General features: G+C 49.0%; 1 protein-coding gene across 2 annotated transcripts; it reads left to right on the top strand.

Moving 5' to 3' along the window:
- The first annotated feature begins 2,470 nt into the window (after nucleotides 1–2,470).
- On the top strand, nucleotides 2,471–9,955 carry LOC123018080 (C-factor-like). Of its 2 annotated transcripts, XM_044419855.1 has the most exons (6): nucleotides 2,471–2,649; nucleotides 4,197–4,248; nucleotides 5,863–6,050; nucleotides 7,084–7,242; nucleotides 7,681–7,791; nucleotides 9,703–9,955. In XM_044419855.1, the coding sequence occupies exons 1-6, from the start codon at nucleotides 2,503–2,505 to the stop codon at nucleotides 9,814–9,816; spliced, it is 771 nt and encodes a 256-aa protein (XP_044275790.1). In that variant the 5' UTR covers nucleotides 2,471–2,502; the 3' UTR covers nucleotides 9,817–9,955. The 2 variants fall into 2 exon arrangements, with proteins under 2 accessions (XP_044275790.1, XP_044275789.1); XM_044419854.1 differs by lacking the exon at nucleotides 7,084–7,242 and having other exon boundaries at nucleotides 2,484–2,649.
- The last annotated feature ends 1,898 nt before the right edge of the window (nucleotides 9,956–11,853 follow it).

Genomic DNA, 11,853 nt, shown 5'->3' with positions numbered 1-11,853 from the left:
AAAAGCTACCCAACTTACTGATAAAGACAATGGAAAAATTTCCATTTAAACAAGCAGCACAAACCCAAACAATAACAGTAGCATCATAAATGATGTGAGGCAATAAATAAACAAGCTATAAACAGTATCCGTCCATCTCAAAAAGCCTTCCCTAAAAGCAGGGTTTGTGTTAATGGACAGACCACTAGGGCTGGAGTCCAAAATCTTTCATTTAGCATCCCGGCCACTATCTTGCTGCCTATGGGCATCGGCTATGGTAGCATTGCTGTGTCTGATCCCCCTGGACTAGCTAGCCTTTTGTCCAAAATAAATGCCATTAAAATACAAAAGTGTAATAAAATAATACCAGAAACTGAGGAAAAACAGCAATGCCCAAAAAGAAGTGGGGGCATAATTTGGCTACACGTAAAAGTTGGAAGGGCTTGGGGAGTTCATTACACTGCCTTTCCCCCCATAATTCTTCCAGTGCAAGCCATGCTTAACTCAGCTAAGACTTATCTATGTTAAGTTTAGTTCAGCTATAATTCATCTAGCAAGGTTCATCCCCAGTTTACCAGGAAGTCTGCCCCTCCCCCCCCCCACAAGGGGCCTCCGGCCTCTGACCCCAATCCAGACCAACAAAGACAGAGTGAACACAAGAGTACGCATGGTGTTCTTGTCCCTAAAAGGAGAGTGTGTGAAATTTTGGTATAATTGAGGAAGATCCATAAGGTCATTGCCCAAGTCAAGCAAGGCTGAGTCCAGCTGGATCTCGGTTTTCAATTGGTGAGGGATGAAGAGTCAGACCCATGAGGAAGATCTAAACATCTGAACCTCTGCAGCTTTATTGAATCAGTGCCCCGGTTCCTGCAGTAACTGATGATAGAACTCTCAACTGCAAAATCACAACTCATGTACAGACACTTATTACCTGCTAGTCAAGTACACAGAGTGTTAAGTTTCTAGATAATGTTAGTACAATAGCATCTTGAGGGTTTTAGGCATGACATGTTCTAAACTGATTAGAAATACTGGAAACAATAGTATGGAAAACATTGATTGCATCATTGACATGTCAGTTCAGATTCCTTGCAACCTGGTTCAGTCTTTGTGCCTGTTTAAACATGCATATGTGTTTACATTCTTAAAGTAACAGCAATGCTAAACAGCAACCTGGCTTGGAATTCTGCTGCTTTCTGAGGAAAAGGCTCAGGTTTGATTTGATCACAAAAAGGCACATAGAAGCAACCTTTTTCTACCAGGATTTATTCTGGATTTCCCTAAGATGATCAGAGTAGAATCTTTCCCTCCCGCACCCCACCTGCGGTGGTTAAAACGAGCCAGAACTGGGAGGTAAAGAAAAGGGTTTGCAGTACAAATCCTACCTAGTCTGGAGAGCCTCAGTAGGCTTGACCAGTGTGGAAGCCCTGTGAGAGAGTGCGGACATGGGAAAAGCACAGTCTAGCACAAGCCCATTTCCTTGTCAGAAGCAGGAACACTGGCATTGTATTTGTTCTAACAATGGTTCAAAATCTTGCAGGTATTTAAGCCACTGCCACCACCCATCTCCCTATGCAATGCATCTCTAGAAAAGCAGCTTTTCTTTGATTGGGACAAACTATTGCATTCACGATTACAGAAGGAAAGACGTGGTTTGTCTTTGCTGGAAGAAAAGCAAAAAAGGAGCCAAGAATGTTCAAGCTGGAAACCTCAGGCACTCCCATGAAAAAGCTCAAAAAGGCAAAGATAACTGTGATCATGCTAAGTGTTAGGCCTCAGAGATGGGGGAAGTATCGTCAGATATGGACTTGCTTGCCTTGTATCAAATATTACTATTTTTCAAAGTGACTGTTCATTTTTATAGGAAAGCTTGTGTTCTGCCTGGGAGCGGTGACAACCTTCTAGATTTGACTAGACTCTAGAGCAGCCTTCCCCAACCTGGTGGCCTTCAGAGGCATTTGGACTATAGTTCCCAGAATCCCCATCCAGCAGGCCCATTGACTTGGAATTGCAGGTATTGCAGACCAAATGCTTCCGAAGACCACCAGGTTGGGGAAGGCTGCTATAGAGGGTCTCTTCCTATAGCACTGCAGATTCCTAATTAAAGGTCAGAAGGGCTGTATACTGCAAAGTGGGTGAAGGCACAGAAACACAGCGAGTCCGAAGGGACCTCCTGGGCCATCTAGTCTGACCCCCGGCTCCAGCCAGCTCCGCTCATGCCATGCCCACATGTCCTTTAGAGTGGCTATGTTCTCCTCAAGGCTTCACACTCACACACAGCCTTGGGGCATGTGGCAATTAGCACACCCGATTTCTTTTTCCTTTTGGTCCCAATCACCGAAAGTTTGGCGGTCGCCCCGGCCTTCTAAGCACGCTCCCTAATCGGATGGCGCCGAGGAAGGCGGCAGCGCTCGCCTGCGGCCGCTAGAGGGCGACGTGCCGAGGGAGGACGGGCCGCGGCCGAGCAAAGGAAAGAGCTCGGAAAGGGCGTCTCGGTCAGTCGGGCTGTCGCGACGAGGGCTCATGGCGGGCCTGGGAGCGCGCGCCGTCCTGGTGACCGGAGCGAACCGCGGGATCGGCCTGGAACTGGTTCGGCAGCTCGCGGGCGGGCCCGACGCGCCGCGGTGGATCTTCGCCTGCTGCCGCGAGCCGGACGGGGTGCACGGGCAGGTGCGCGGATCAGCTGCAGCGTGCAAAGGAGGGTAAATGAGCGTGCCCCGCGCACCTTTGCCCGGTGCATCTTTCTGGGAGGGAGGGAGCAGAGAAGAATTCATGCAAGCTTAGACTATCAATGGCTTCCAGCCTTTTGGACCATGGGCCAGAGGGAGCGTGCTTGCATGCACCAGCGGCTCGGGGGCTGGAGAGCACGGAACTCTCCGCGCGTCCTGCTGGAGGGATCCTGTGGGCAGCTGGCCCGCCCCCGTGGAGAAGGAGGGCTGGACTGGAGGGGCTACCGGTGTGGCCCGGGAGGGCTGCTCTTAGGTCTGTAAAGGGTGCGGCCAGGCTCCCAGGTGAGTCTGCCGGCGATTGTAGCTTTACTTGGGGTAGAGGGAGAGCCCCGTTTGTTTCAGTAGATTTATTTACCGTTGCAGGTTAGAAGTGTAACTGGAGAGGGTAAAAGTTTAAATCCAACTCCTGCTGTACGCCTACCTGTTCCTCAAAAAAGCCTTGTTTGAGTTTTCTAATTTTCCTAACAAATATTTACGCAACCTTTAGGCAATAATAACGTGTTGAACTGATGGATCTGTCACTTGGGGGCTGATTTCAGTTCCCCTTTGGAGTCTCCATATTGCTATTTCAGCCAATTGGATGGTTGCTTGAAGGGATGAACATAGTCAACCCAGCAATTATACAGTTCTGTTTTAAGCCATTCAGGTGCAATTGTCTCTTCTCCAGGGCCCTAGTAAAACTTAAACACTTCTAAGCCCCATTGATTCAATTGGGAAAGTTAACTAGTTGCTTATTTTTCTCCCACTGAAATAAAGGGCACTTTAAATGCTTAAGTGTAGTTAGATGATGATGATGATGATGATTATTATTATAACATTTCTATGCCGCCCCTTGCCGAAGCCTCGGGGTGGCTTACAACACAATAAGATACATTGAAATACAATAGAACATAATAAATTACCACTAAATACAAAAATACAAAAAATACACTGAGATACAATAATATAAAATTAAAATTAACAGTATAAAATAAGTAATAAAGAATATAGGAGGAGAAAAGAGAAGGAAGAAGAAGTTGCCCTGGCCAGATCATATATTTTAACAATTAAAATGATGTTTAAATAAAAAGGTCTTTACCTGGCGCCGAAAAACTAGTAACGACGGTGCCAGGCGGACCTCTTTGAGGAGTGAATTCCATAGGTTGGGCGCCACCGCAGAGAACGCCCTCCTCCGAGTACTTACTCTCCTAATTTCTTTCATGGAGGGTTCCCAGAGAAGGGACTCTCCCGCAGATCTCAAGGGGCGGTCGGGCATATACGGACGTAAGCGCTCGTTCAGGTAGCCAGGACCCAAGCCGTTTAGGGCTTTATAGGTCATAACCAACACCTTGAATTGGGCCCGGGCTTCATGTTCAGTATTTTTTTAAAGTTACCTGATGGATAGTTGTATGAAACCTGAAAGTTTGCTTTTTTTTGGCACCATCTTAGTGATATAATTATGCTTACTGTTTGTTCTTTTGCACTTCGTTTTTGCTTCTGTCTTTTCAGAAATTGAGGAAATTAGTTTCCAGCCACCCAAACCTTGTGATAGTGAAGCTAGGTATGCTCTCTCTTGCCATTCTGTGGTTCATTCTGCCAACTAACAGACTAACACTTCTACCCCTTTCCTTTGCTTTTCAGTAAACTCTTCCACAACAGTCCATCTACTCTCTTCAAAACGATTGAGATAGCAGCTTTAGGAGGTGTTCCCGTTCTCCTGCCTCAGCTAGTATTTAGAGCAATGCATTTGCTATTATGCAAGGGGATTTTAGTTGATGTTGGTATGAAGTACATTCAGTCATGCTTCCCCTTCCTCCCAATACGCACACAGCCTCTAGTGGTATAATCTGATAACCTTTTCGCCACTGAATTAGTTGTTTATTACCTACACCAGAGAATCTATTTTGCAATGGCAATTTGACCACAAAGTTAAATTGTATGTTGAGTTTGCTGTCTCTCTTGTGTTGCGCTGTAGTGTAATCTCCGTGGGGCAGAGGCTTGGACTTGTTTAATTTCTAGGCAAGCATCAGGTACATAAGACATGTACTGTAAAAATAACTCTGCTCTTTACTTGGATGGTAGAAGTAGCAAAGCAAGGGCCTCTGGTATATAGCAATAAGGTATTAATTGGTGCTTAAATAGGATGGGATGCTGTCCTCTTTCAGGCGGACCTGGATCCATTTCTTCTCAGGTGGATCTAGAGTTCACTCTGTTCCTTCTGTTCTTGACAACCAGGTACTTTTTATTAACCTGGATTTAAATGCCTAGTAAAGTGGTGGCAGCAGCCCGGCTGGGTGGCAGTGTAAAAACTGGTTAAACTACACCAGGCTTGTTAGTAGCCTCTTGCCTGGTTTCCTGTGGTGACAGTCATTGGTAGAACTGGGTTCTAGTACCCCACCTGGGCATGCAACATGCTGGGTCAGCCACTAACTCTTGACCCAACCTACCTCACAGGGCTGTTAGGTGGATAAAATGGAAAGCTGCTTTCAAGAGGAAACAAGCAGGATAGAAATATAATACTATACAAATATGTGATTTCATCTGCAAATATAATCCACTTAGAGGGCCTTTGGGCTGAATAGCAGACAGTAAGTCTAAAAATAAAGAAATAAGTACTAAAAGCTCCAGGTGGATTGTCTTTTGTAAAGTGGAACATAATTTATTGTGGGGAAGTGGCTACAGTGTTGGACTGGGGTGGAGAGACCCATGTTTAAATCCCTGCTCATGCCTGCACCAGCTGGGTGATCTTGGAGGAGCCACCTCCTCAATTCACTTAACAGGGTTATTGAGAGAATAAGAAAGGAGGGAGGCTTGAGTTCCTTGAAATAAGGGCAGGATTACAAAATATAGGTAGACAGGTCAATTATTTACTTTTGAGGACTAATAACTTGTAGACTTATTTGCAAGGCTGACATTCTCCTGTTGCTATAGAAACTCACCCCAGGACTGGTTCAGTGACTTCCGGTCCTCATTCTCTGTTATTTATCACTTAATAAATAACAGGATTTCTAGCCTGCCCCATTAGCCACCCTAGCGCTCTTATGGTGTGATTTCTCCCAAAGACATCCAGTGAAGTGAAGTCTGTTGGGTTTTGTGGGAGGATTTAGAACTGTCAGAATTCCCAGATTCATGGACACATTTCTTGCACCTGTTTCTTCCACTGCTGCTTTTGCAGATGTTACGAACCATGCAACCATTAAGGCAGCTGCCACTTATGTTGAGGACCACCTGGAAGACACAGGGCTGAATCTGTTAATAAACAATGCTGGAGTTCTTGCAGAGGTGGCACTAGAAACTGTGGCTCCCCAAGACATGTTAAATGGATACAACAGCAACGTCGTAGGACCACTGTTGGTGAGCCAGGTACGGTTGTGTCGGGTGCTGGTTCTTGAGCTCAGAACAGCCAGATGGTTCCCTTTGTCAAATGCATGGAGTGTGTGAGGTGGTCACGAAATAGCAAACATGTATTGGCTGAGACCTTTCAAGGAAAGCTTAAAGGTGTGCAAAATAAACGCAGCAGCTCTTCACAGTGGCAGTAACTGGTAATAGCCCAACCATCATAGCAACTGAGCAAGTCAGAAGGGGCCTCGGGGGCCATCTAGTCTGAACCCTGGCTCCACCCGGCTCCACTGATGACATGACAAGCCCAGGAGTCCTCCAAACCGGTGCAGAGCCTCTTGGCAAGAGCTGCAAGAAATTATTGCTGCTCCAGCCGAGCAGCTGCTGAGCAAGCCATGCTGACAGCCACCCGCAGAGTGCCCAAGCAGCGCTTGGGGAAGCTGTGAGCAGCTTTGCCCTGCCCCGTGCTGCTGCTGGGCGATGCTGGAGGCACAGGGCAGTGGGCGCTGCGGTCGGCTCAGCTCGCTCATGGGCCGGCCACGCCCAGGCCTGGTCTGCAACTGATGCCCGTTCTGCTCGCAGGGGCACCACAGGGCAGAGACTTGCGGGCCAGAGGAGTTTATCGCAACTGCCCGCCTCGCACTGCAGCGGCCCAGCCCACAGTGAGGAGCCAAGTTGTGCTCTGCGCAGCCCACAGGCAGAGCATGGCTTGGTTGCCCCATCTGGCGCTGCTGAGCCCAGAGCGGGGGCCGCACCTGGCCCAGCTGAGGTTAAGTAGGCTGAGCAACACTGCCATGATTGGCGGCGGCCCCCACACCCTGCCCCGTGGCTGGCGTGGCTGGCCATGAGTTTGCACGTGGTGTCTGTGAAGCTGCTCCTTACAAGCGGGATTCCTAAGCCGTTTGCAGCAGCCTGGTTTACTACACCATGCAAATAAGGAAGGAGCAAAGCGAAATCAACGGTGTTCTGTGACCTTGCTTCAGGTGCTCACGTGAAGCCTTTTGCAACACACCCTCCCTCCCTCTCTCTCTCTCTCTCTCCTCTCCCTCTATTCCAGGCTTTCCTGCCTCTGTTAAGGAGGGCAGCCCAAGGAAGCATACAGAAAGGGCTAAGCTGTAGTAGAGCAGCCATTATCAACATCTCTACTGTCTTGGGCTCCATTGGGTTAGCCCCGCACACCTTTGTAAAGCACGTGATCTCCTACCGCTGCAGCAAGGTGGGTGCCATTTCGCTCAGGAAGTGTGGGAACTGTCTTGCTAGAGCTTATCTTGAAACAGATGGCCTTGGGAATTGCTTTTTGAAAACTCAGAGCACTTTGGCTATAGGTAATAGAGGCAGATGCTCCTGGTTTTCTTTTCTCAAATTATGGGAAAACTCTAGGCCACATCCCAATCTTTTTTGTATGATATTCTCTCTGTCTCTGTCTCTCATTCATTCACTTGCAAGTGCAGGTTAAATAGTGCAGGGATCTGGGATTTACTGCAGTTCCCCAAGTTTCCCCAAAACTTGGATGGCAAAGCCAAGTTTTCTTCTGTGTGATGATGGCCTGTGTCCCACAGTGTTGGCTGTTCCTTAGCAACAGAGAAGATGCCCTACTCCTTTTTCTCTCTTATCTCATTTGCTGCTCCTCTCACTCTGCCTCTCCTCCTCCCAGGCTGCCCTCAACATGCTGACCAAGTGCCAGTCTTTGGATTACAAGGAGGATGGGATTTTGTGTGCTGCAGTTCATCCAGGGTGGGTGAAGACAGACATGGGCACACAGCAGGTGAGCCTTGTTTCTGTGAGGCATTTCTTTAGAATGCGATAAAAAGTTGTTGGGGGTTGTGACACCCTCCCAAGAAGCTCTGAGGGCTACGCTATGCTCAGGAAGTGCTATTTTCAGTCCGGGGAGGGAGAAGCCCTCTACACTGTGATGGGAACCTTTTAAAGTTATGGCCCAAATACTCTTGGTAGTGGGAGGAGGCTGGGAACTGGAGACAGCAGGAGATGGGGACAAAGCCAAAAGTGGGCTTCTTATTCTAAAGAAAGTGCACACAGTCATGGGGGTGATAGGAGCACACAGATCCTTATTCTTTTGAGTGTGAAAATACGGATGTATGTGCTGCGGTGAGCAGCCGCTATGAGGCATGAAAAAGAGAGACCAGCAAACAGCAAGCACAAATTCAGAGGCTCAGCCATCAAGCATGGTAACGATGGCATTTTTCCAGGGGATGCTGTGATGTCAGCATACTGCATCCCATTAAATTGGATTTTTTTACCTTTTTACTTTTATCAAAACATTTACAGCTATATATTGCAGTGCAAAACTGCCAGTTGCCCTGTCAAAACTCCTTTAATGGAGACCCAGAACATCCACAGTTGTGCACATGCAGTTAAAAAATTTATTTGCAAAAACAAAACAAAACTGACAGCCCCTCCAAGTTGCACTTGGGCACTTTGAAGTTGCCGTCAGTAGCTGCCAAGTCGGGAATCACAATTTCGGGGAGGAAAGGGCCAAAATTCAAGGAAAACTCAGAGCTGAAAGCAACTTTTGCTCATGCCAGCCACCCCTGGGGGCTGCTGTTGCCGATCGACTTCACACAGAATATGACTGGTCTTCCAGGTTGAGATGCTGTGGCAACCCTCTGCGGATAAACCAACCCTATAGCAGTCCGTGGGTTCTCAGAGCGGCTTTTCTCGGGATACACGCTTCTGTGGGTAAACTGAGCTAGGCTCAGATGACAGAACAACCAGTCATAGCTCACCGCTGGGGGGCATGGTCGGTCTGTGCACCAGGTAGGTCTCTCTCACTTTCTAAGATCAAAAAGCCAACACAGGGCGTAGGTTGTACACTGCAGCACAGAGACCAGCAAATGGGCAGGGATAAGGCAGAGCTGGAGAGAAGCGGAGCTGTGGAGAAGGGAGTTGCATGTGGAAATGCACAGAGTGGGCCAGATGGGAAGCGATGGTCTTGGCCTGGAGGTGAGGAGTTCCTCAGCCATGCTCCAACTGTGTGTGGCCAGCTTTGGCAATGTGAGGATTGCTTTCTTCTAACCATAATCCAAGTGTATGTCGCCAGAAAAGCTGATCCCTTGATGAATGAAGTTTCGTAAGAAAAGTTGGCACCCCTTATCATGGAACCCTTATTAGCCAGCACGGCTGAGCCGTTCCATGCAAAACTCAGGGAGGCGTAGCGTTGGTCTGTGGACCTTGACAGCATCTCACGGCTTGAACATGCCATTGCATGGTAGATCACGGGTGGAGCTCCAAGCAGTCAGGCGCCAGGGTTTGACGGGAGCCAGCCAGTAAGTGGATGGGTCTAGATCTGGAGGGTACTCGGCTCAGGCAAGGGGTGTGTAAGCAGCCGCCCAGGATCGGAAGGGCCAAAAGCCGGGCCAGGGCAGCAGCGCAGGGGATGGCAGGCAGGCAGGCAGGCACTGAGCCAGGCAGGGTCTCCTCCGCAGCTCGCCTCCTTGGAGACTGACGGTTACACTCTGAGTCTGGGTTTTGATAAGCGTTGGCGGAACACAGTTGGGTGTTGGAATCAGCTGACCTGCAAGCCAGGTCAGACGGTGGAAGGCATGCAGTATTCCCGAAGGAGGCGGTGGTGCCCAGCAGACACAAGGGAAAGACATCCAGCCCTCCCTAGAGCGGCCCCCTGGCTGCTGCTCTCAGTTTTCCTGCTTTGCTTTTGCAGGCCGACCTGACTGTGGATGAGAGTGTGCGAGGGATCCTGAGCGTGCTGTCCCGGTTTGGTGATGAGCACAACGGTGCTTTTGTGAATTGGAAGGGAGAGACGATTCCTTGGTGAGGGTCTTCTGCGTCCATGGCAAGCTGCGAGACGAAGCTGCTGCCCAGGAAACCCTGAGAAGGCAGCTTTGCTCCCATGCCACAATCAGTGGGGTGGTTGCCCCATCTCACACGGCTAATAAACTCCCTCCCTTAGGAAACACTTGTTCTTTGTCCGCCTGGTGGCACTGACTGCTGAAACACAGGAGGTGAGGTCATGAGCCAATTAAAAGCAGATTTCTATCCTGCTTTTTTCTTATAATAAACTCAAAGCAGCTAATATCATTCTCCTGTTCTCAAGCTTATCCTCACAACAACAACCCTGTGAGGTAGATCAGGCTGAGAGAGTGACCCACCCAAAGTCACCCAGTTGGTTGCATGGTCAAGCAGGGACTAGAACCCAGGTTGCCTGTGTCCAAGTCCTGCACCTCTAACCACTACACCGCATTGGCGCTCTGAGTTGACTGAGCACCAGCACTAGGACTAAGCTTCACTCTGACAGCTGTGTCAGGAGCTGCCTGGCTAGAACTGGCACCCCATGGACTAGCATGCTGCTGCCCCAAAGAGTAAGTGACAAGTCAGGATGTTTCCTAGGTGGTACACTTCCTTTCATCTTTCCTTCCGTGGCCCCTGCTCTGCTCTGCTCTGCTCATGCCAGCTGCTCTTGGCTCCCTCTGACCTGGGAGGATTTTAACACTTGATCAGGCTGGCAGTTTGCTTGGCCAGTAGCGGTCTGGTCTTCATTGTGTCAGCAAGTTCCCAGCTGCCGCCTTTAGCTTGGCCTCCCTACGCTGTCCCATCTTGGCCAAAATGCCTGACCCCTTTTCACCCAGTAGCTTTTAGAAACATTAAATCTGCAAGGTCAAAAGCAAGATACAGTCTTGCATGGTGATCCCTGCTTTTTTATTTTTCAGTTTGCAGTTCTCATAATTCTGGGGACAACCCTGGAAAAAAACGCATGGATAATGTCTGGCAAAGACTGATGAGCAGTAGGAGTTTGAGAGATCAGAAGAATGTAGTTTTGAAAAGTGTATACTTCATATTTTTATCTGCTTTCCCTGTTCTTCTCCTTATGCCTGTCCTGTCTGTAATTTCTGGATCCAACTGTATTTAGGATATTTTGTTTACCTTCCAAAATGAGTTTTACAAATTAATTGGAGAGGAGAACAGGACAATTCATCTGTGGATTCCTTAAACTGATCAGTAATTTCACATTTAAGCTAACAGACTACTCTTATGGTCCTTGTGCATTGTGCATGGCCTGGAGGTTTTTGCAGGATTCTCATACCCAAGGCTGGAGACTGTTCCATCCCCATTGCTGAGGATTGGTGCTGCAACCCATCCCTCACCACTAGCACGGAAAGAACAGAGAAACACAGAAACAGCGCGAGTCAGAAGGGGTCTCCCAGGCCATCTAGTCTGACCTCCAGCACCAGCCGGCTCCGCTCACGACATGCCCACCATGTGGACGTCCAGCCTATCCTTGAACACCCGCACCGATGGGGCCTCAACGACCTCTCGTGGAAGCCCATTCCACACCCTCAGGGTCCTGACTGTCAGGAAGTGCTTTCTGGCATCCAAATGGAACCTTGGCTCCCTGAGCTTTGCTCCGTTGGAGCGCGTCCTGCCTTCCTCTGCAGGGGAGAACAGGTCTCTACCCATCTCCGTGTGACATCCCCTCACATACCTGTATGTCGCCAACATATCCCCTCTGAGTCTCCTCTTCTCCAGGCTGAAGAGACCCAGTTCCCTCAGTCTCGCCTCATACCCCATCCCCTGCAAACCGGCCACCAACCTTGTGGCCCTACGCTGCACTGACTCCAACCTGGCTATATCCTTTCTGTAATGAGGGGCCCAAAACTGAACACAATACTCCAGTTGCGGGCGCACCAGAGTCATGTAGAGTGGTAGTAATACCGCTCTTGATCTAGAAGCCACACTTCTGGCTATGCAACCAAGGGTGGCATTCGCCCTCTTGACCACCGCATCACACTGCTGACTCATGTTTAGCCTGCAGTCAACCAGTACCCCGAGGTCCCTTTCACAAGTGCTGCTCTCC

Source organism: Varanus komodoensis, unplaced genomic scaffold (genome assembly GCF_004798865.1).
Source record: "Varanus komodoensis strain SLA01 unplaced genomic scaffold, ASM479886v1 scaffold109, whole genome shotgun sequence".
NCBI lineage: Eukaryota > Metazoa > Chordata > Lepidosauria > Squamata > Varanidae > Varanus > Varanus komodoensis.
The sequence above is the reverse complement of the archived record's forward strand: the minus strand, read 5'-3'. Positions and strand labels throughout refer to the sequence as shown.

Bases quoted from the DNA above. Each gene is read 5' to 3' on its own strand.
- LOC123018080 (XM_044419855.1), top strand. From the start codon at position 2,503: ATGGCGGGCCTGGGAGCGCGCGCCGTCCTGGTGACCGGAGCGAACCGC. The intron at 4,249-5,862 runs GTATGCTCTCTC...CTGCTTTTGCAG, and splicing joins CCTTGTGATAGTGAAGCTAG to ATGTTACGAACCATGCAACC. The intron at 7,792-9,702 runs GTGAGCCTTGTT...TTGCTTTTGCAG, and splicing joins CAGACATGGGCACACAGCAG to GCCGACCTGACTGTGGATGA.